The sequence below is a fragment of the Papaver somniferum genome, unplaced genomic scaffold (assembly GCF_003573695.1).
Source record: "Papaver somniferum cultivar HN1 unplaced genomic scaffold, ASM357369v1 unplaced-scaffold_137, whole genome shotgun sequence".
Classification (NCBI taxonomy): domain Eukaryota; kingdom Viridiplantae; phylum Streptophyta; class Magnoliopsida; order Ranunculales; family Papaveraceae; genus Papaver; species Papaver somniferum.
The window spans coordinates 7,381,310-7,405,016 of NW_020622934.1; the positions used below are offsets into that span (position 1 = coordinate 7,381,310).

The 23,707-nt window shown below is 37.0% G+C and overlaps 1 protein-coding gene across 1 annotated transcript; it reads left to right on the forward strand.

Annotated features, from left to right (window-relative positions):
- Positions 1-17,729: 17,729 nt before the first annotated feature.
- Positions 17,730-23,635, forward strand: LOC113334854 (kinesin-like protein KIN-14I). The gene is made up of 16 exons (XM_026581078.1): positions 17,730-18,232; positions 18,346-18,512; positions 18,606-18,746; positions 18,893-19,144; positions 19,242-19,313; positions 19,410-19,478; positions 19,583-19,660; positions 19,769-20,258; positions 20,341-20,436; positions 20,535-20,711; positions 20,793-20,899; positions 21,081-21,259; positions 21,378-21,536; positions 21,641-21,894; positions 21,978-22,141; positions 22,237-23,635. Exons 1-16 carry the CDS (start codon positions 18,115-18,117, stop codon positions 23,086-23,088), a joined length of 3,375 nt encoding a protein of 1,124 aa, XP_026436863.1. The 5' UTR covers positions 17,730-18,114; the 3' UTR covers positions 23,089-23,635.
- Positions 23,636-23,707: the final 72 nt, after the last annotated feature.

Genomic DNA, 23,707 nt, shown 5'->3' on the forward strand with positions numbered 1-23,707 from the left:
TTCTTCGAAGGTTAACGGTCAGCGATTGAAGCCCTTTTTAGAGCCTTTTCCTACAGGTGATGTTGAGGAGGTCCCTCTGGAGGACCCTGTTTACCTTGATTGACCATCGAGGCGATTTTGTATGTTGTATAATATTTTTGTAGGTTTTTGGTTACACTTCACCCAGGTACTATCTTTCCGACTTCTCTCTTTACTATTTCCTCATGTTACTTATATTTTTGGTACTGTTCTTTGATTAGAAACATTGAGGACAATGTTAGATTTAAGTTTGGGGGTGGGGTAGAACTTTTTGTTACCTTTTCGTTGCAATAAATAAACTCCAGAGCCTAGAAATTTATCCCTATTAAGGATGGCACTAACCAATCTAAGTGGATGGAAGCATTTTGGTTGTAGGAGTTGAGGAACCAATCTGACTAGATGGCAACATCTAAAGAGTCTATTCATAAAAGCACAGAGCTCAGGTGTTAGAAATAACATGATAGTTTCACCATATCTCGTTGAGTCCTTTTCACTTCTGTTTTTATTTTGTTTTGTTTTTAAACTATGTTTCTCTAAGTGATTAGGTGGGGCTCACGATTCAAGTTGTTACCAATGCTAGGGTGAATTAGAGTGATTGAGATACAAAAAAAAAAAAAAAAAAAGACCAGACCATCAGACCAACTGGAATAAATTCAATAAAGTCGACCACTGGAACCCTTGTATATGCCAGTTGTGTTGACCTAGAGTTAGGATTATCAATCACTGGTTCCCTTGTATATGCCAGTGTGTTGATATTAGTCAGACTAGTATCTCAGTCCATTAGGATAGGTTCATTTTGGCGGAGGCCTTCAGACAGATATGAGAAACACCGTTCACCTAGTAAACATCAAAACCATCTATGTTTTTCTATATCCATCTTCTTGATCTATCCATGTGATTAGTTTTGACTCCGGATATTGATGTCCATAGTGCGACTATCTGAGTAGAGCTCTGTCACTTCATATGAATTTTAGTATGCTTGAGTGCAAACTCGTGTACAACAATTGGAATTTCGCATCAGGGTACTTCCTCCTGTAGTCAATAAGTATGCCAACCAAGGAGATTCTTTAGTGCCTTCCAAGGTTCTGTGTAGATAGCTAGGGTCTGGAGTAAAGGTTTTGTGGGTATACCTCTGGTAAGCCCTCCGGAGACAACACTCCGCCACTAGGGACACCTAGGGGTTTAAAGGCTTATTGCATACGCTAAATGCAATCGACGATGCCTGCGACAGTGAGTTAGGATTTTATTTCTATTTTATTTTTGCTCGAGGACTAGCAAATAATAGGTTTGGGGGTATTTGATAGACACATTTTTGTGTCCGATTTGTCTCGATTCTATATATTGTTAGGGCTCATTTTTGTACTTATTATGGTGTTTTATTTATTTGTAGGTATTTTTGGCAATAAACATTTTTGGAAAAAATTGGCTCGAAAAGTTGTCGGAAAGCACCCGGAGGACATTTGCTATTCGGACTCTCACTTTGGATAAGGGGTAACCTAATTACTAAGGGGCATCCCATTTCCAGGCAGTTGCTAATCGCACCCCTACTCTGGATAAGGGGCAACCATCTTCAACATTCAAAAACCAGGTTTTGGCGGGAAAATAGTGCAGTAAAGAACAGTTTTGGCAATCGTGATTTGGAGGAGTTTGAGGTCGATTAAACCTCTGATTTTCATAGGATAGACTCCTTATGGGTCTAGGAATCTGATATGGGTGTTTAAATCGATTAGACTGGGCTCAATCGACGGATTTTTCTCACAACAAAAATATGGAAAGTCACGTGTGTGACCTGTTTTAGGGAATTTTAGAGAGATTAAACGTGTAAACCTTCCCAAAGATTTGTATCTATCTAAGGAAGAGTTTAGAATAAAAAGGAAAGCTCAGAAACGCGTAGAAATCTAAAAAAGAAATTGCCGCAACTTGGCCGTGAAGAGAAGGAAAGAGATTTTGGAAGATTTGGGAGAGATTTAATCGGTATTTTTGATATAAATAGATGTCTTGGGTCATATAGAAGAGGTGTCGAGAGTTTGGGAACCTAAGGAGAGCCAGAGAAGAAGAAATCAGAGCTTTACCAAACTCTGTTTCTGCTGCTGTGCTGCTGAAGAAGAAGAACGCGAAGAACATGCACGGAAACAGTCGCAGAACAGTGTCGTTGTTTAACAGCTGAAGAACATTAAGCTGTCAGGGCAGTCGTATTCTAGGGTCTTAAAATCAGCGACAAAGCAACAGTTTTTCTGTAACAGTTCCATTGTAACAGCTGTTTTGCAACACCAATACACTGTTGCAAACAGTCTGTGTTATTACTTTTCACTCTTTTAATCATCTTTTGAGCAACAACACATATTTTGAGATCATGATTAATATGAGGAGCTAAACCCCATTGCTGAGGCGATAGAGGAAGCTATTTTTCCAACAAAAAGTGGTATATTCTATTTTATCTTTTTATTTGCAATAATTATATGATTATTTGCCTTGAACTATTATTGAATATGATTTTTATTTGAGTGATTGTGATCTATTTTGATGGAGTATGCTTATTTTTAAGACTTTTTATGCTTCATACTTGGTATTTACAATTATTACTTTTGAAAATCTACTTGTTGAAATATTTTAGAATCAAATTAAACAAGAAAATTGCATAAATATAAGTATTGGTTTAATCACTTTGAACTTGGAAAATAGTGGAATCTTAGCCTCAGTGTTTCTTTTAGTATTGATATCATCTTTGATTGAGTTTGCTATAATTTTTAGTGAGTTTTCTATTTTAATATTAGAATTTAAGTCTAATTAATATCCTTCACAAGTCTGGGAATCGAACCACTTTTACCACTATCTACAAATCTCATCAATTTTTCAACAATAGCTTCTTTTATTTTGCCATTAATGGTTGCATTTACTTTTTCATCTTGGGTATCCATAACTATATCAGCTTGAGGAATTGAAGGATTAAAAACGGAAAGATCCGAAGCAGATTTAGCAGAAATAACCTAAGGTTGTGGTACCATGAAGTAACGGCATTGAAGCAGAAAATGATCAATTCTTCCTCTTCTTACCAGTGGGATACCAGTAGGAAGTGGTTCATGAAGAGGAATGTGCACACAAATCTTAATATTTTTCTTCAAAAGATAGTTACCATAAGGATCTTTTGCATCCACTAATTCCCCCATCCCAAAAGTCAAATTTTTAAGATCTTGAAATTCAATGCACTCATTCGGGACGTTGCAGAGGATGAGACACATTAACTCCTCAAAGAAAGAGGTTTGACAGTTTACCGACCATCCTGTCGGAGGAACTACTGTAAAAACAATAAGTAAACCATAAGAAAACCAGGGACGTTGAGAATCAACCCTATTGAAATCTGTCTTATCAAGAAAGCACATTAAAACTTTGTTCTTTAAACCACTGAAGTTAGTAACAATTGGTTTTTGGAAAAATGGCCATTGGGAACATATGTGACTTATGATTGAGGCATTTGGCACAAGTGTTTCACTACAAACATCACCAATCATACACCATTTCCAGTTAGTGACATTCTCTGATAGAACAACAATTTTATCAATGAAGACTGGTTCAGCAAGGGTTGAAGGTAAATTTCTTGGAATGATGAGTTTATCTGCCATATGGGATGAGAGATGTTGGATATCTTTCTCAAAAGAAAAACTGGTTTCTTGGTTTTTGTGATGATCCATATGCAAGGTGATGGAGATAAATATATCGAGTAAAATGTTTGGGGATGGAGAAGTATTTTTAAAATGTGTGGATAATATATGGTGGTGCACATTAATCCGAGTTAGAAAACACCAGTTCACAGTGAAGCATGTGCTATGAAAATGACCTTTCACCTTAATGCTGACAAAGAGATAGAAAACAGATAGCTTTGGAGTGTCAAACTTAAACTAGGATATGCTTACAGGTTGAATACTTTTTTTAGTACTGTTAAATGAGTAATTTGGTAAAATATTCCCTTTGCCTTGCCAGGAGTGGTGGTCCAAGATTTATTTTATTTTTTTAGAGCTAAATTGGTAAAGAATCATAATCATACGTTAACTCAGATACTTCAGACAATACATGTAAGACTTAGCAAGAAAATAAGACCACCAGCATATGACGACGATATCTTTGTATGTTTTCCATCTGACGTACTCAAAGTACAACTTTATCTGAATTACAAAAGTTGTTGAGTAATAATGACCTTTATTGGCTTGCTTGTTAGGAGGATAAGGGAAGCCTCCAAATGCCATTAAGATAATCTGAAAAGGGTGGTAAAAGTTCTGATATGGGTAAATATTCTTGGGTGAGAAAAAATAGTTGATGGTTGTTGAAATGGGATGAGAAGCCGGGTTGGTAGTAACAGTTGTATTGGATCAAAGGATTTTCTGGTATATCATAAAGTTATAATTTGGGGAATATGGCGTCGTAGATGTAGTATATGTGACCTTTCTGGCATACTTCTGTTACCAATGATACCTCTAAACAGGTGTTGCAATACCCAAATCTGGAAAAAAATCAAAGATTTTTATTAGTGCACTAATAAATTCATAGTGGTCAGGAGATATGTCACTCCATCTCATAATGGTGACTCTATAAGTGATTAGAAAAACTAAAACATTTAGAGAAAGAGTGTGAATCGATAGGTTCAATGATCCATAAATATTGTGGAAGAAAAGTAGTTGGTTTTGATTAAGGATAGTAATGCTCAAAGCGTCATGATGATTCTGGGTATCGTGAATATAGTGATGAATAGGCGTGAAATGTCTAGAGACATGACATTTAACCAAATCCCATAAAAGACTAGTAATGGTATCTATTAGGCCTCTATAAAATGGGATTAAAGAGAGATTCACAACAAAGTAAATTTTTATGCTAAAAGATAGGGAAAAATTATCAGATAAAGTTGATTAGAAAATGGCAAGCATAGTGCAAATGGTCCAGATCAAGCTCCTCATTCAGTTTTTTTTTTATCTTACAAAAAACATTGCTTTAAGTGTGTAGATTCAAGAATTGGAAAGGTTGAAGAATCAATTTCAAATTGAGTTGGAAATGTGACATCGACAAGCTGAGAATGAGAGAGTTCGAGAAAGATACGCAGATGAGTTTGTTGCATGGAAAGAAAAGATACTTTCCAGAATAAAGAGAAAGCAAGAGGAGAGGGTTGAACGACGAAGGTCCTGGATAAAGAGACGCAGTGACACTGAGAGTGATTCAGAGGAGTCATAATGGGTTTATGACTATCATGTTGAAGAGATAAGTTCAGATGAGAAGGATTCAGAAGAAGAGGATGAGAAAAATAAGGAAGCGAGAAGATTGGATATAAATATGTATGAAAGATATCAGGATGAGAAAGCAAATCCTTCAATTTTTTCCAAGACCATGCATGAAGGTGAAGAAACTGAAGATGGTGAAGAAAAACTTATGGAGGATGAGACTGATGAAGGGGATGAAGGTATTGATGATTTTGATGACAATTATGGATCGCCTGCATCTTTTGGGAGTGATTACAGTGCTCAATATGGAGAGCAAAACTGGGAAAGCTACGACGAGGATGATTATTAATAATCTCCTCTGGAGCAGCAGACAATACCAAGGTATTAGGATTTGAAAAAAGTTTAATAATGAATAACAAATTTCTTTTAAACAAGTTTTTCTGGTGCTTGCTTTTATTCTTCTTCAAAATGTTGTGGTGGTTGATAATTTTCTTACTTTAAAGATTTAGTCGGACGGTGCTTGGGTTTTCAGTGCCAGTTTTTCCTATTGATATTGAATGGTTATTGTAGTTTGTGAATAGTTTTGTTGAATTTCTGTGTGATGGTGCGGGTGTTGGAAGTAATTGATTTTTGTGACTGTGCTAGAATGAAGATCTCTAAGATGTAAGAAAGACCTTTTTTGGTAGGTTTGATGAACTGTGTAAAAAAAAGATCAGGTCATGCTTAACTGATCTTGTTGAATATTTAGATGCCTTTGATGTTTACTGCTACTTTTAATGTTTAATGAAGTAAGTTCTGTAATGATTGTGAGGAAATTTAGATAGAGATTATGAATTGTAGAACATAAACAGATGATCAAAACGATGAGATTCTTTAAATTATTGAGATTTCGATTATAGGTTTGGTTAACTAGATACTGAATCAAGGAGTTGAAAAAACAGGATTACGTCACAACTAAGGAGCAGAGACTCTATTTCCTTTCATGTCCCTCCCTACTAGTCAGGAAAGAACAACGTTAACTGAATTCCTTCTGCCATGTGGGTCTTACCTTTTAATTGTGATGGCTCTTTTGATGAAGAGGCATTGGACTAACTTTTCGTAATCATGCAGGTGAATCAAGATGAGCAAAGTGCGCCTTTGTTGCTGATTCAATAAGTATAAAACAAACAAAAGGATTTGCGCTTTGGGAAGCTTGAAGCGGGCGCAGCAGTTGCAGCTGATAGCAGTCGACTTTGAAATGGATTCAAATCTCATTGTGGAAGCAATCAATTAAGGCTAATTCAATATTAACCGGCAGATACATAAGCTCCTAGGATATTGTTGTTATTTTCCAGCTTTGTAAAAATTGGTGATATTATTATATCCCAAAAAAATAAAATAAAGTGACGGACATTCCCAAAATGGCTCGAACCGAAAAGCTAACAAGAGAATGGTCTGACATGATTCCACTAGACATCAACTCCTAAAATACATGGAAGGATCTACTTAAATAAATTTTTACTCAAAAAAAAACATTGACATAATACAAGATTGCTAATAGGGGATTAATTGACCTGGCGGTGTACCAAATTAAATATGAGACACGAACCATTTATTTTTGATATGCTACACCCTAAACAAATTGGTAACCCATATTAGCAGAATGAACTTTTTCTTTTCTTTCCTTTCCTTTCCTTGGTCAGACATGGCATAGTATGAGCTCCCAAATTGTAGTCCTTAGGGAAAAACTTATACTTCAAATAGCTAGTGCGGAAATTGTGTAGCTTTCCACTGAGCATTAGTAGTGGAAGAACCATCAAAGTCCTTTAAGTTGATCTTTTCTGTTAAGACACGAGCATCACTCTCTGACAACATATGACTAAACTTTAAATCTGCTGTCTTTGTAAGGGCAATCCTTATTCCGTGCAGTTTTCCTACTTCTGCAAAACAAACATTATGATGAGTGTTGCAACATAAGTAAGCTTACAAGAGTAATCTAGCATGAAAATGCCAACTAAACAAGAAGTGGATCCAGAAATCCAATAACAATAATAGATATCTACCCCAGAGGAGGAGGAAGATCAGGGACGGACCTAGAATTTTGCGTTGGGTAAAGATGGAATGTCATTAGATTACAAAGCGGCCAAAGGCCGTTAATTTTTGTAAACAATTATGATTCACTAGATAAATAGATACTAAAAGTTAAAACGAACAAAATCATTAACAAGAGGATGACTAATTTTTTTTTATAGTTTACAAAGGAAAAATGAAAAATAATTGTGTTGGGAAGAAGAAATTCTTTCGCTTTTAAACAAGTATATAATCAAGTAGCCTGAAAATTGTCTCATGAGTGGGCTAATTGGGCCGACCGAATGAAGCGATGAAAAATCTTGGTAAAAGGGAAAATAAGGCGCAGACCCAAAAAAAATAATATTTTCATTGTCAGGCTCACAATTAATTTTTAGTTCTGTGACACCCATAATTATATGAAAATATTAAAATTGTCTGCATGACGGATTATGCATCCGCATGACGGGTTATGCATCAGGGGTATACTTGGCAACGCAACTTGGATATAACATATCTAAAAATTCGCGCCTTGGAATTTTACAAATTTTATATCGTTGGAAATATTTTTAAGAGAGCTACGCAACGAGTACAAACAAGAATATCAAATTTTTGTTTTTCACGAAAAAATCGGAGATGATCATCATTTTAGACAAAATTTTTGGAAACTTGATACATAACCATTATGGAGCCACCAAAAAAGATGCATAACACATTCTGCAGACGCATAACGAATTATGCAACCATTTTCTCCACTGCATAACTTTGTTATGCATCTATAACAAGTTATGTAGTCATTGTGTTAGTGCGTACATAAAAAATTGATGCATAATGCATCTATTTTCTCGATGCATAAAAGATTGTGCGACAAATTTCTCGGTGCATAATGCATATGCAACTATATTTTCGGATGCATAATAGGTTATGCATCCATTTTCGCGACTGCATAATATGTTATGCAGATATTATTGTAGGTGCATGACAAGTTATGCACTCTTTGTTTTTGTTAGTTTTAATAGTGACGAAAAAGTTGTTGCATAACGTGTTTTGTAACCGTTTTCTGGACTGCATACCAAGTTATACAACAAATTTTGTAGATGCATAATAGGTTGTGCATCCAATTTCACGGCTGCATAACATATTACGCAGATATTTTCTCGACTGCTTGACAGGTTATGCAGTCAAAACAGCTGCAATTCAGTGAAAACCATTATGCATTTGTTACCTAACTTCAACTCAGCTGAAATTCAATGAAAACAACTGAGGCATGGGAGCGGAAGTGGAAGCATAAGGTGTTGAGACCCCTGATCCACCTTCAGTGGAAGGTCTGTTTCCTGTATCGATGCGGCGGATATCTTCTACCATTTTTACTACATCTGTTATTTTTGGTCTTTGATCAGGCACTCTGGAAACACAAGTCATTGCTGCCTGTAACATTTCTACCATCTCTTCTTCTATGTTTGGATACCTCATTAGTTCCATGTCAAATACTTCTGCTGTCCATTCTTCTCTAACCACGGAGTGAACCCATCGAACTAAGTGAATGACCTCGTCACCACCACTGATTGAATGGATTGCAGATTTTCCAGTGAGAAGTTTAAACTACAGTATGAATGATGTACATGATGCGGCACCAAGTCGCGTGTTACGATGGGACCGTATGTATGTACGTACCTACCTACTTATACATATATCTGAGTTGTCCTACGAAATGTGTCTCCACGTTACAGCTTTACCTCCTTGTACTAATCAAAATCCTAGTGGAGTTCGCTGGGTCAATGAAAATCACTCATCTCCAGGAGATAACCAAGGATTTTATTTCTAATCCTTCTTCTCCTCTCAAATTTTTTTGGTTCAATCTTATGCATGGACGTGTAACAGTTTAGACTTTAGATAATTGAGATTATATCAAAAGGCAAATGGAAAAAGCCAAATCAAATCACATAAACCAAAATGAAAGAAAAAACTAAAACTCACCGGAAGACGTCAGCAGCAACTGACTCTTTCCAGAATCATAAGCAACAACTCTTGCTTCTGCCATTGCTACAACATCTTCTCGCAGCTCTAACTTCTATTATCTCTGTAGCTTCAACTCAAATAGATTATTCCTTCTCCTGTTGAATCTCATCAGCGTAAATCCAACTCAAAATTCCAGACCTAACTTTCTCTTCGTAACAACATCCACAACTAAGTTCAAAGGAAACAATTCTCAAACTTCAAATCATCTTCTAACCCTTGTAAACATCAACGACAAATTATCGGGATTACTTCAGAGTTCGTACGGAAAAGAAAAAAGAATTCCGAAAGAAGAAAGATAGTTTGTCGGGAGTAGAAGAAGACGAAACATAATTTTATAAATTTTGGGTTTGTGAGAAATTTTCTCACAGAATATGGATGCGCGGCTGAGTTTTTCTGGGCATGGGTTTCATAGCGGAACAAAACTGAAAAATGGGTTTGTGTGTAGTTTTCACTTGGGAAAATTAGGCGCATGCCCAAAAAAAAATATTCTCATTGTCAGGCCCAAAATTAATTTTTAGTTCCGTGACACCCATAATTATATGAAATTATTAAAAATGTCTGCATGACGGATTATGCATCAGCATGACGAGTTATGCATCAGGGGTATAATTGGCAACGCAACTTGGATATAACATATCTAAAAATCCGTACCTTGGAATTTTATAAATTTTATATCGTTGGAAATATTTTTAAGAGAGCTACGCAACGAGTACAAACAAGAATATCAAAAAAAAAATCACGAAAAAATCGGAGGTGATCATCATTTTAAGCAAAATTTTCGAAAACTTGATACATAATCATTATGCAGCCACCAAAAAAGATGCGTAACACATTATGCAGACGCATAACAAATTATGCAACCATTTTCTCCACTGCATAACAAATTATGCATTTGGATAACAAAGTTATGCATCTATAACAAGTTATGTAACCATTATTTTGGTTGATTTTAGTCCGTACATAAAAAAAATTGATGCATAATGCAGTATGCATCCATATTTACGGATGCATATCAGGTTATGCATCTATTTTCTCGATGCATAAAAGATTGTGCAACAATTTTCTCGATGCATAATGCATTATTCAGTCATATTTTCGCAACTGCATAACATGTTATGTAGATATTATTGTAGGTGCATGACAAGTTACGCAACCTTAATTTTTGTTGGTTTCAATACTAAGAAAAAAGTAGCTGCATAACGTGTTATGCGACCATTTTCTGGACTGCAAGTTATGAAAAAAAAAGTTGCAGAACGTGTTATGTAACCAATTTTGTAGATGCATAACAAGTTATGCAACAAATTTTGTAGATGCATAACCTGTTATGCATCACTAGTCACACCTCCATTTTCTTTTAAATGCACGTCACACGCACACCAAACCCATTTGCACTTCCATCTCCTTTGCCTTGCCACTGCAGCATCCTTTTAGATCTAATCAGTTGTTGTAAAGCACTTCCACCTGTAGCTGCATCCATTTATAGTAGCTCAGCTCAATCCCTGCAGTTGCATCTCCCTGTATTCTTATGTTGCAGCTTTACTAGCACTAACTCAATCTCCTCCCTGTATTTGAGAATCACCACCTCTCGCAATTAAATCTTCTTCCTGACTCATCCAGTATTGCTTACCCCAACTCCATTCACGACTGAGTTTATCCGAATAGCTAGCCTTGCTGCCGCCAATGAATCCCACTTAAGAACAAATCGATTTCCAGCCATCTATTTGATTTCCTTATCATCCGTATCTCTACTGCCACAAGCCATCAATCTGCATGCCTCAAAACCCCACAGATCCATGGTCGTTGCTGATGTTGCTTCTTAGTTCACAGCCTAAAGAAATGTGAACGACAACTGCTTGTACTAGGATTTGAAGAAATGTGAACGACAGCTGATGTTGCTGCTTAGTTCACAGCCTAAAGAAATATGAACGACAGCGGCTTGTAGTCGAATTTGGGGTAATCATTTGAAACATCAATGACATACGCACCTGAGTGGCTTCATTTGAAGCATTCTTGGTCCATAGTGCTATTTTTTCCTGCTTACCCCGAACATTAACAACATCTCCACATATATCGTCGCCATGGTTGAATTGCTCTCCAATCATCGCCAACAGCTAATAAAAATGGACGCTCTTATATCATTAATTAGTAAAAATAGCTTAAACAGTCTGGACATTGCTTTGTTAAAGAAACCCTAAAAGTATACATGAATCATATCGTATACAACCACATTGTACCAGCCTTCTCTTTAGGTGAACTTAGAGCGTCCACAGTGGTGCGAGCATAACTAAAGACCAAAGACTAAAAAAAAAGATCAAATTTGGGTTTAGTCCGTCATGTGGCGTAGCGGGTGACGAGTAAATTTGGTCGCGCGTTGATATAAAGTCCGCTTCATCGTCCAGCGTAGATAAAGATTACGCCTGGCATGGGGCATTGATAAAGATAACGCCTGGTATGGGACGTTGATAAAGATAACGCCTGTATGGGGCGTGAACTATAGCAACGCCTGTGTGTGGGACGGAGATTATACGTTCGCCCGGGTTCAAAAAAAAAAAAAATGGGGCGTTGATAAAGACAACGCCCCAAGCAAAGTTTTCAAAACTTCGTGAAGGTGGGATCATGACTATATCAACGCCTGGGTGTCCGGCGTTAACTTTACGTACGCCCCATCCAGGCGGACATTATACCAACACCCCATCCAGACGGACATTATACCAACGCCCTGCATCAGGCGTTAACTTTACGAACGCGCGGCTACAAGCGGACATTATACCAACGCCCGTCGGGTAGGCGGACATTATATAAACGCCCGACTATATTTGGATTTGGTCTTAATCGCCGACCAAATTTGGTCCGAGTTTTACTCTTTGATCAAATTTTGATCGATGGTCCGTCCCACTACGCCAGCCCACTCGACACCAAATTTGAGTTTAGTCATCCACTGCAGTTGCTCTTATGGTCCACTTTCCCCCATTTGCACAAACAGGGTCCTCCCATTTTGGCTCAATTTTGAACTTGGAACAGTGGAAATCTACTCCAATGCCCAACTTACACGGATGATGTATGTTGTTGTAAAGGCTAAGAAGAATTTGCAAACAAAAGAAAATTAAGAATCGCAAGTCAATTTTAACCTAGCTACAACAAAATTTTCTAATCAATTGAGATGTAAAAGAAACAAACCCCGGAAATCTTCGACTATGGAGAAGGTATGGATGGGGAGAATGGAGCTTCCCCAAGTGGCTTGTTTGGATTTAAACTAAGTATTGTCGAACCAGAAGGTCCATGAATGCTCTAAGGAATGAGGTCCATGACTCTTATCGAAGAACAATCAAATTTTTTATGAATAATTTTCCAAAATTTTCGTTTAAAAACCACCAGATCTGAAACTCAAAGTAAAGAGAAGAGTTAAGAAAAGGAATCGAAGAAGAAGAAAGATAGTTCGTCGGGAGTAGTAGAAGAAGAAAAATATGGGAACATAATTTTATAAATTCTGGGTTTGTGAGAAATTTTCTCCCAGAAAATGGGTGCGCGCCTGAGTTTTTTTGGACGTGGGTTTCACAGTGGAGAAAAACTGAAAAATGGGTCTCCCTGTAGTTTTCACTTTATATAACCACTATTTTGTAAATTGTAAGTCATCAATTGACACAAAAAAATTGGATTTGGTGTCCATGATTGGTCTTTCTCACTTGACACTATTATTCTTCCCCTTTAGTTCAATTACTATAACTCCTTATGTATCTTTTTTAGGGGTATAATCGGAAAGCAAACTTTAATATAACATATCTAAAAATTCGTACCTTGGAATTTTACAAATTTTATCTCGTCGAAAAGCTAATAAAAAAAGCTACGCAATGAGTACAAACAACAATATCAAATCTAGATTTTTTATGAAAAATTCGGAGGTATGTTTTCATTTTAGACATAATTTTAGAAAATTAAATGTATATTTAATTATGCGAACCGCCGGAAAGGATCCATAATACTTTATGTAGTCATATTTTGGTTTATGCATCAACTAATTTTCCGTTTCAACTAATAAAACGATGTACTCCCTCCGTTTCAAGAAAAGTGATACTTTCATTTTAGGCACAAGTCTCGAAAATTGAATGCATAGCCATCATGCAAACCACCACAAAAGATGCATTACACATCATGCAACCATATTTGGTTTATGGATTACTAATTTTTCGTTTCAGAAAAAGTGATAGTTTCACATTCCGTTTCAGGAAAAGTGATACTTTCGCGCTGTTTAGGAAAAAGTGATACTGGAACAGAGCGAAAGTATCATTTTTTCTGAAATGGGACGAAAGTATCACTTTTCTGAGATGGGGCGAAAGTATTACTTTTTCCTAAACAGAGCGAAAATATCACTTTTCCGTAAATAGAGCGAAAGTAGTCGCAGATAGTCCCTATCTTCAGATTCTTCTTCGGTCGACCCACCCACCGTGGCCACGGTTATACTAGTTATGATTAAAATCGGAGGATATCAGTGCCTTAAGAATATTTTAATTGGATTGGACTGATTCATATAAGTGGGCTAAAAAAATCTTTAAAAATTGTGAAAACTACAGGGAGACCCATTCTCCCAGACTTTTCTACTATGAAACCCACGCTCATAAAAACACAGGCGCGCACCCATTTTCTGGAAGAAAATTATTCTCAAACCCATAATTTCTGAAATTATGTTTCGGTCTTTTTTTTTTTTCTTCTTCTTCTTCTCAGATTCGTATCTCCCTACAACTTTCTTTCCTATCTATCGACGGAGTCCAAAATCTCGATTGAGATTAGAAATTGCAGCAACCAAGTTGGGTCCGTTTGTCAACTGGATTGGGTGTATTCAAGGGTTCGTTTGTGTTTCGAATCATCTACGGTTGAGGTAATGTTTGAGAGGAAGAAGTTAGGGTCTGATCTGTTGATGTAATTGATTATGAATGAAGTTTTAGAAGATCAGATAAGGAATTTGGTGAAGTTGCAAAACTGAAATCAACAAAGAAAAGGGGATCTGGGACTGATTGATTAAATGGGTTTTGGTGGTTGTGTTCGAAGAATCGGGAGCTCGAGATGATGTAGAAGTTTGAGTTGTATTTTAACTCAAGAGAGCCAGGAAAGAAGAATTTCTTACATCCCCTCTTTTCTCTGTCCAGGAGATGTTGTTGCTGTGGTTGATTGTGACAGTAAATGATGATGAATGAGTCTGGTTTATAATTCCTGAAAGAAGTGGAGTTATTGGGCTATGTTGAATGTGAAATTGCAGGAATTGGAGAGCTGAAGGAGATGGTTTCTCAACATACAACAACACCATCAGGTAGCGTATATCAACTGTTCGACAGAAAAGTTGAACCACCATCTTATTACCACCTAGTTCGCAGCTGTTACAATGGTTGATGCTATGGGCATTGTTGATTATCTGGGTCGTGTAAGAAGATGAGAAGAAACAGATGTTGCTGCAGATGTTTGTGTGGGTGATGTGTGCTGTTGCCGTGGGTTTGAAACCAGCAAGATATCGAAGGATACATGTTGTCTATGGTGAGGGTTTGGTACAAATCTGGCAGTGAGAAAAGAAGGAAGAAAAGGGTGCAGAGTGATTCGAAAATTTGGTTAGTGATGTGGAAGATTTGGTCAAGGCTAAACAACAAGAACATAACCAGCTGCAGCTGCTTGACCGCACCGTTTCCTTGCTAGTTTGTTGTGCGTTTGTGGGATGAGTACAAGGGTTGTTTGCAGCGGATGTGGCGTTAATTAGAAGCCATTAGGGTGATCTAACTTGGGTACCAATTTGTTTCAGCATCAGATAGAGTTTGGGTCCTTGAAAATAGCTAAGAAAGAGTGTAGCTGCCGTCAGTTTTATGAGATGAATGGCTGCAGATTGGTGGTGTTTAGTGTTTGTATCGAACAAGGATTGTTGGAGGCGGTTTATGGTGCGACATTACAGGATTTAGCACATCAGGTTTTGACAGAAGAAGCATTATCAACGGCAGCTTGGTTTGCTGCCAGGATTTGACTTGAATCTATGATGTTTTATTCTACGTCTGCAACAATGGATATGAGGGTGTGCTTGTTGTCCGAGATTGAAGAGTCTGATTTTTGTCGAGATATATATGGGGAACTGTGAAGTTGGTGGCTAGTTATGCATGACACGTTGTTATGACTGCATAACATGTCAAGATCAGATTTGGTTTTTAGTCTGTTGGGTGTTGTTTTAAGTTGTTATGCAGCTATGAAAATTGATGCATAACCTATTATGCATCTACAAAATTTTTCGCATAACTTGTTATGCAGTCCAGAAACGGTTGCATAGCACGTTATGCATCAACTTTTTCGTCACTATTGAAACCAACAAAAACAAAGACTGCACAACTTGTCATGCACCTACAATAATATCTGCATAACATGTTATGCAGTCGTGAAAATTGATGCATAACCTGTTATGCATCCGAAAATATTGTTGCATAATGCATTATGCATCGAGAAATTTGTTGCACAATCTTTTATGCATCGAGAAAATAGATGCATAACCTGTTATGCATCCGAAAATATGTTTGCATAATGCATTATGCATCAATTTTTTATGTACGCACTAAAATCAACCAAAACAATGGCTACATAACTGTTATAGATGCATAACTTTGTTATGCAGATGCATAATTTGTTATGCAGTCGAGAAAATGGTTGCATAATTAGTTATGCGTCTGCAGAATGTGTTATGCATCTTTTTTGGTGGCTGCATAATGGTTATGTAGTCAGTTTTCGAAATTTTGCCTAAGATGATGATCACCTCCGATTTTTTCGTGAAAAACAAAAATTTAATATTGTTGTTTGTACTCGTTGCGTAGCTCTCTTAAAAAGATTTCCAACGATATAAAATTTGTAAAATTCCAAAGCGCGGATTTTTAAATATGTTATATCCAAGTTGCGTTGCCAATTATACCCCTGATGCATAATCCGTCATGCGGATGCATAATCCGTCATGCATACATTTTTAATAATTTCATATAATTATGGGTGTCACGGTACCTAAAATTAATTGTGGACCTGAGAATATTTTTTTTTTGGGTCTCCCCTAATTTCCCCTTAAAAATTTTGTATGGTAAGAAAATGTTGGGGTGGAAACATACACGGGTTATAATTCAGGTGTTAGGATGCCAAATCAATAAAATAAGATAATTAATAGGGGGAAAGTCACTTTACTGGGAGGAAAGCTAAATTTGGGTTAAAAATTTAAAAATTTTCTCTCCTTTAGTATCTCTATTTAATAAGAGATGGATTGGAAATCCAACATATGTCGGCAAGACTTTATGAGAATCACTAGAATTTAGTTAACAAATAACTGATCCAATACAATTGTGCTTTGTGTTTCTATCATAACATCGATCGGCATTTATCTAGAATGACCTATTTTGGAGATATACCATTTCCGAGGGTCGTACATTGAAATCTATTGCAAGTACCAATGGCAAGAACATGTATTCTGAACAACAGAGGACAAGACGTACAATACTAAATTCGGGAGCTTATTTAGCCAACACAAATCATGTTTCATCTATATACATTTCATTTCCACGGTTCACTTCCACCGGAAATAATTGATTTTACAAAGAACAATAGGTACATTCTATAAGTTGGGATGCAAACGTGCCCAATAGAAAAGGGGTAATCACGCACTTTAATTTTTGGGTTGCACGAATTTGGATATAATTGATCAAAATCATATCAAAAGTTAAAATTAAAAAGCGAAGTAAAAGAGTTCATTGATGGGTGAAAATTTTTTTTTAATTCCACCCCAAAAATTCAGCTTTCCTCCTAGTAAAAATAGCTTTCCCCCTATTAATTAACCAACTAATCAAACTTAATAATCAAAGTTCCAAACACGGCAACAAAATGATCGGCCATACAATGTACCTTTTTTGAATTGTAAAGTATTGTCACGTATGCATTCATAAATTATTAGGATTTTTCTCTTCTAAGTTATTACGATTAAAACTAAAAGAAGAGAACTATTCCATTGAAATTTTGCATCAGAGAATAAAAATGTAAAAGAGACGGTCGCACGACGATCCTCCACATGTCAATCAACCCTCCCTTAGTTTTGTATGGCAAGAAAGAAAACATTGATTTCCAAGATACTAGAAACCATTCCAACACTAAAGAAGAAGAAAAAAAATCAGAATGTGGTCTTGCAATGGGATAGTATCAAGTGAATCACATCACCGGTGGTAAATGGGGTTGGGGTGGGGGAGTTTTCGTATGAGGCTATGACATCTATTCTGGCATAGTAATCCCAAAATATCACACAAATTTTAGGCAAAGCCGAAATCTCATGGAGGCAAAAAAGAGGAAAACTAGTGTTTTAAATACATTTTCCTAAACTTAGAAAAACCGTTATTTTCATCAATAGATTCGGAGTAAGGTTCGGTACTACTGTTTTCTTCACGTTTTAGAAAAACAAAAGAAAACGAGAAAACAAGAAAAAGGGAAAAAAAAGACAGAAGAGAAACAGAGCTTTCATAATTACAACTTTTCTATTTTAAAATCTCTGTTTCTCTTTTCTAAATTCATTTGTAAACCCATCTCATTACAACAAACTCTGATGATTGTCATAAAAAGAACAAGGTTCAGTAACTTGGGAAAATAGGGTAAAAACACAGGGGATTTCTAATTCTTTCAATTTTCTTTGTCTAATTGATAGAATTATTCATACATTAGGTTACATTGTTGAAAATCTTTAATGGGTCACTCAAATTTTCTATTTTGGGTTTGATTCTTGTGAAAAAGTTTGACATTTTTCATGAAACTTTGGTGGTAAAAATTCTGTTTTCAATTCTTGGATTTAATGGCAAAAGCAGTTACTATACCATTCTCTGTAGCTTCTGTCGTTGAAGATGTACTTAAGCAAAATGGAAGTCGTGTTAGAAACATCGATATGGTTTCGAGAAAAGCAGAAGAATCAGGTACCCTTTTCTTTTTCTTGATTTCAGTGGAGATTCCTATGAAAAACTGAGGGAATTTGAATAGCGTTTTTGGTTTTCTTTTTTAATGAAATTCGATAATGGGATTATTGCAGCATTGAGGAGATATGAAGCAGCAGCATGGCTAAGAAAGACGGTCGGATTCGTATTATCGAAAGATTTACCGGAAGAACCATCAGAAGAAGAATTTAGACTTGGATTAAGAAGTGGTATCATTCTTTGTAGTGCACTTAACAAAGTTGATCCTGGATCCGTTCCAAGGGTAAATAACGATAATTTGATAGATTACACCTGCAACACATTTGCATTTTGTGATAACTATGTTTTAAGTCACTGTTAAATATGATGTTTTTAGGTGGTCGAGAAACCAGCCATTCCAGTACCTGATGGAGGATCTGCTTTATCAGCGTATCAGTACTTTGAGAATGTGCGAAATTTCCTTGATACCGTGCAAGAGATTGGTATTCCAGTGTTCGAACCATCTGATTTTGAACAGGTGAGATATGTTAGTGTGGTGGGGGAATATGGGTCAATATCTAGGCAGTCGAGCTGTTTCTTTTTTGGTGTTGGTATTTGTTTGTATTCAGCTTATGGTTGTTAACATGTTGAGTTTCGGATTTTTTTCGGTTCAACTTCTTGTAGGGAGGAAAATCTGGAAGGATAGTGAATTGTGTTTTAGCACTGAAATCATATAGTGACTGGAAACAAAATGGTGGGAATAGTTTGTGGAAATTTGCTGGGACTTCGAAATCTAATACGTCGGGGAAAATAGTCCGGAGAAATTCAGATCTTTTCATGACTTCATTGTCGAGGACTCAGTCGACGGATGAAAAGTTATTGGAAGATGCTGAGAACTCAAATGATGATCTGGCGGATGAACCTGTAACTGAAATGGTAGGTAAGCTTTACTATTTTGGTGCCAAGCAGTCCCTTGCCAGAGTCAATAATATGTAATTTTTTTAAGCGAAATGGCTGTCAACTTTATTTGCAGGTCACTAGTAATTCTTTGAATGCCCTTGTTCGTGCCGCTTTGTGCGATAAGAAGCCTGAAGAAGTTCCAATGGTAGGAAAGAATGTTCCTCTCCATGATTCTGTTAACAATTCTAATATCAACCAAGACAAGTCTAAACAAATATTTTATGTGTTTTGTTAATTGAAGCTTGTAGAATCCATGATAAGTAAGGTTATGGAGGAGTTTGAGCGTCGCCTTAAAAGCCACAATGCAGTGGTAAGGCTTTATCTGTTCTGAAATTCTATGATTGTCTAATAAGTTTAGGATTCTTTGTACTATTGATGTTTATCTTATGTTTGCTCACATTTACATTTGTGCAGATGGAAACAACTCTAGATGGTTTAGTTGTACCTGACGGTGACAAATCGCTCCCTGAAACAACTTCTGGTGAAATGAAGGTATATTCTTACATCAAAACCTTTTAGTTAGATAATGTAGAAAGTGTCTGACAGTTGTAAAGTAGCAATCAAAACTCTATGCTAACCAACTAAAACACGATTAAACAGATGAAAACACCTCCAGAGGATGCAGCAGCAGTCGATGACGACAAGTCAGCTGTTGGGACCTCTCATGTTGAAAACATGGACATAGAGAAAGATGCTGAAGAAAATAGTCCTGAGATAGTCGATCAAAAAATTGCTACAGAGGCAGAAGAAGGCAACAAAGAAAGTGCCAGTGAGATAACACAAAGCGAAGAAGTATGTACCTTAGAGGAGATAAGGAAAGATGAACATATGAAGCAAAAGCTTATTGATGAAGAAGAAGTAAGGCGTAGGGTGTACGAAGAACTCAAGGAAAAGGTTATCGCTGAAGAGAGGGAAAAGATTAGGAAAGAGGAGGAGCTGAGGCTTAATAATAAAAACAGCCAACTTTTAAAGCAACAACTCCTCGATCAACAAAAGCGAAATGTTAAGGAACTAAAACATGCACTTCATAATACAAAGGAGGGTATGCAGCACATTCAAATAAAATTCCGTGAAGAGTTCAATGATCTCGGTATGACACTTTTGCCTTCTTCTTACATTAGTTTCTTGACATGCATAATTTTTCTCTTAACATTGAGTTCACTTCTCAACAGGTAAGCACTTGAATGTTTTAACGCATGCTGCTTCCAGATACCATAGAGTTTTGGAGGAGAACCGTAAGTTATACAACCAAGTACAAGATCTTAAAGGTAAATTTACCAGTTGCATTACCATAATATGCTTTTACTTGTGATCTAAGAGAAGTTATGCACAAGAAGTTATGAGTGTCGTTTTATCTGTCTATTAGGAAGCATAAGGGTTTACTGCCGAGTGAGACCCTTTTTACCTGGACAAGCAGGCCGATCAAGTATTGTCGATCACATAGATGAGGGGAGCATTGAAATTATCACCCTTTCTAAGAATGGCAAAGAAGCACGCAAATCGTTCACATTCAACAAAGTTTTTGGTCCATCCGCAACTCAAGGTTGCTTTTAACCACATCATGTTTCCCACTAGCATAATGTATGCTTTTGCAAAGACTAATTGTTGTTTTTATTAATTGCAGAGGAGGTCTTTTTGGATACCCAGCCACTGATCCGATCCGTTCTAGATGGGTTTAACGTTTGCATATTTGCTTATGGCCAAACAGGATCAGGGAAAACTCACACTATGGTGAGTCATTATTCTAACAGTTACGAAATCAAAAGATAACATAATGCTAATGCATGTTCTCCTGTTTAAAGTAGTAGTTGTGCTTGAATAGTCCAATGTGTTGATAAAAATTCAGACAGTCAGGTATAGGATGTTTGATAGAGAATAACTGTTTGTTGATCCATGTGGTTAACATATTCAGACAGGACCTAATGAACTTACAGAGGAGACCCAAGGTGTGAATTTCAGGGCGTTGAATGACTTATTTTATCTGTCAGAGGAAAGGAAGGAGACATTCCGTTACGAAGTTTCTGTACAGATGATGGAGATATATAATGAGCAAGTTAGAGATCTTCTAGTCTCCGATGGACTTAACAAAAAATATCCTTGGCACATTTTATCGTCTTAATTCAGTATTTTCCCACTTTTTCTTCATGGAGTTTTGAGTTTTCTTTTACATTTTTCATCATGGAACTGGAATTCTTTAACCTATAAACACATTGGAAATTCGAAACAGTTCTCAGGGGCTTAACGTGCCGGATGCAAACCTCGTACCAGTTACATCAACATCCGATGTTATTGAGCTGATGAATGCTGGGCAAAGGAACCGTGCCGTTAGCTCGACGGCCCTCAATGACCGAAGTAGTCGCTCTCACAGGTATATATATATGCATTATTTTGTTTTTATTTTTACACAACACATAAGCCATTCTGCTCACTCTGGAGACTAGTGTCTATGTTTAATCCAAAATCCCTGTGCAGCTGTCTAACCGTTCATGTTCAAGGAAAAGACTTGACATCTGGAAACACTCTCCGCGGGTGTATGCATTTGGTAGACCTAGCAGGAAGTGAGAGAGTCAACAAATCAGAAGTAACAGGAGATAGACTCAAGGAAGCACTTCATATCAACAAATCTCTTTCTGCTCTAGGAGATGTTATCGCTTCTCTTGCCCAAAAGAATGCTCATGTTCCTTATAGGAATAGCAAACTTACACAGCTCCTTCAAGATTCTCTTGGTAAGAGTTATATAATTTCAACAACCGCTAGCCGTAACAAGTCTCTCGGACTTATCATCTTTTTCCTTAACATGTAAATTAAGGTGGACAAGCCAAGACACTCATGTTCGTGCACATAACCCCTGATCCTGATGCTGTTCTAGAAACACTAAGCACACTCAAGTTTGCTGAGCGGGTTGCTACCGTCGAGCTTGGTGCGGCCAAATCTAACACAGAAAGTGGAGACGTCAAAGAGCTCAAAGAACAGGTTTTCACACTCTCCTTTCTTCTTTCGTTATTTGGAGGGAATGCCTCAATTTTATCTTATACTGGCAAAAGTTAATTTCTGTTCTCATTTTGAAGATTTCTAGGCTCAAGGCTGCCTTGGCAAGAAAAGATGGGGGAGAATCAGGAGGGAACTTGACACGCTCAGTATCCTCGAGTTCAATATCCTCCACCCCTGAAATACCACTCACAACAAAGAATATCGGCGGGTCATTATCTTTACATGGATCTAAGCCTGAAACTCCTGTCTACACTCATGGATCCAAACCTGAAATTCCTCTTTATATTCATGGCTCCAGACCTGAACTATCTGTCTCTGAATTTGAATACGTCCGATCACCTACTAACGGGTCATTACCTTTATATTCTGAAATTGTCAAAGGCGCTGCTGCTGCCCGTAAGCAAGCTGCAGACGAGAAAGAATTAGCATCTAAAGATTGGGTTGATAAAGTGATGGTGAACAAACTAGAAATGGCCAATGGAAAAGAATCCCCAGCTCAAGGACATTGGGACGCTGTCAACAGTAAGTTGCCCGAACTCTTCTACCAAAAATCTAATACGAAAAACCATCCAGAACAAAAATGTAATGGAGTTACAGGAACACGGTCTGAGATGGGTACACCTGATGATTCAGACATAGACGCCTTAACTAGTGACTCTACCTCAGAACCAGATTTGCTATATCAACAACATATTCCTAGAGTTTCCAGTGTACCTACTAGCCTTGGTTCCAAGTTGAGGAAACCTAGCCAAATTCCTGGAAGGATCCCAGATCATAGTCCTGTAAATAAGAGTTCTTCGATTCCATCACTTGCCACCGCATCACCGTCTCGTAAGATGTCAAATGGAGTCGGCCCACCTCTTCACAAGAACGGGCGACAGCCAGTCTCTACGGCAGGGAAGAAGAAAAGTAGTGGGTATGGCAAGTAAATACATATTGGTTTAAAGATGATAAAATAATAAGTTGTTTCATTGTGGATTTCGTAGAGATAGGAGAGGAGGTTTTTTTGTCTTCTAAACGATTAACGGCAATACTCCAGTTGCTTGTACTAGTGTGGTGGTACGGTATCTCCGGAAGAGATAAGCTAGCCACTCTTTATGATTTGATTTGTGCATATGATTAGAGGAGCTCGAATTTTCTTTTTGTTGTTTATTTTGTCAATTCGAACTTGTTGCATATACAGAGAAGAGGAGAAGAAGAAAAAGAAACACTAAAACAGTTGAAAGGAGGAGGAGCATAAAAAGAAAGATTCTGCGGCTCTATTGTATGTCTGTCTACCTGTCTGTGATGTTGTTGTCTTTTTGTAATTGTGCATGTACATCTTTTTTCTTATGCAACCGCAATTTGGCTTCAACATGATACAGAGCTCAAGTTGGCTGAGTTGCTTACAGGTTTTAAGTTCGAGTTGTTTTTACAAGATAGCTATTATTGGGGCTTCACATTCCAATTGAGGAGTTTCACATGGATTTTTAATAATCAAAAAGCTAATTAGGGGTATCCTAAGAAAATTGGGAATGCCTAAGTTACCCTCCACAAAAAAACCTAATC

Excerpts from the sequence above, each read along its gene's own strand:
- LOC113334854 (XM_026581078.1), top strand. The coding sequence starts at position 18,115 with ATGGCAAAAGCAGTTACTATACCATTCTCTGTAGCTTCTGTCGTTGAA. Across the intron at positions 19,661-19,768 it reads CAACTTCTGGTGAAATGAAG|ATGAAAACACCTCCAGAGGA; the intron begins GTATATTCTTAC and ends ACGATTAAACAG. Across the intron at positions 20,437-20,534 it reads CCAAGTACAAGATCTTAAAG|GAAGCATAAGGGTTTACTGC; the intron begins GTAAATTTACCA and ends TCTGTCTATTAG.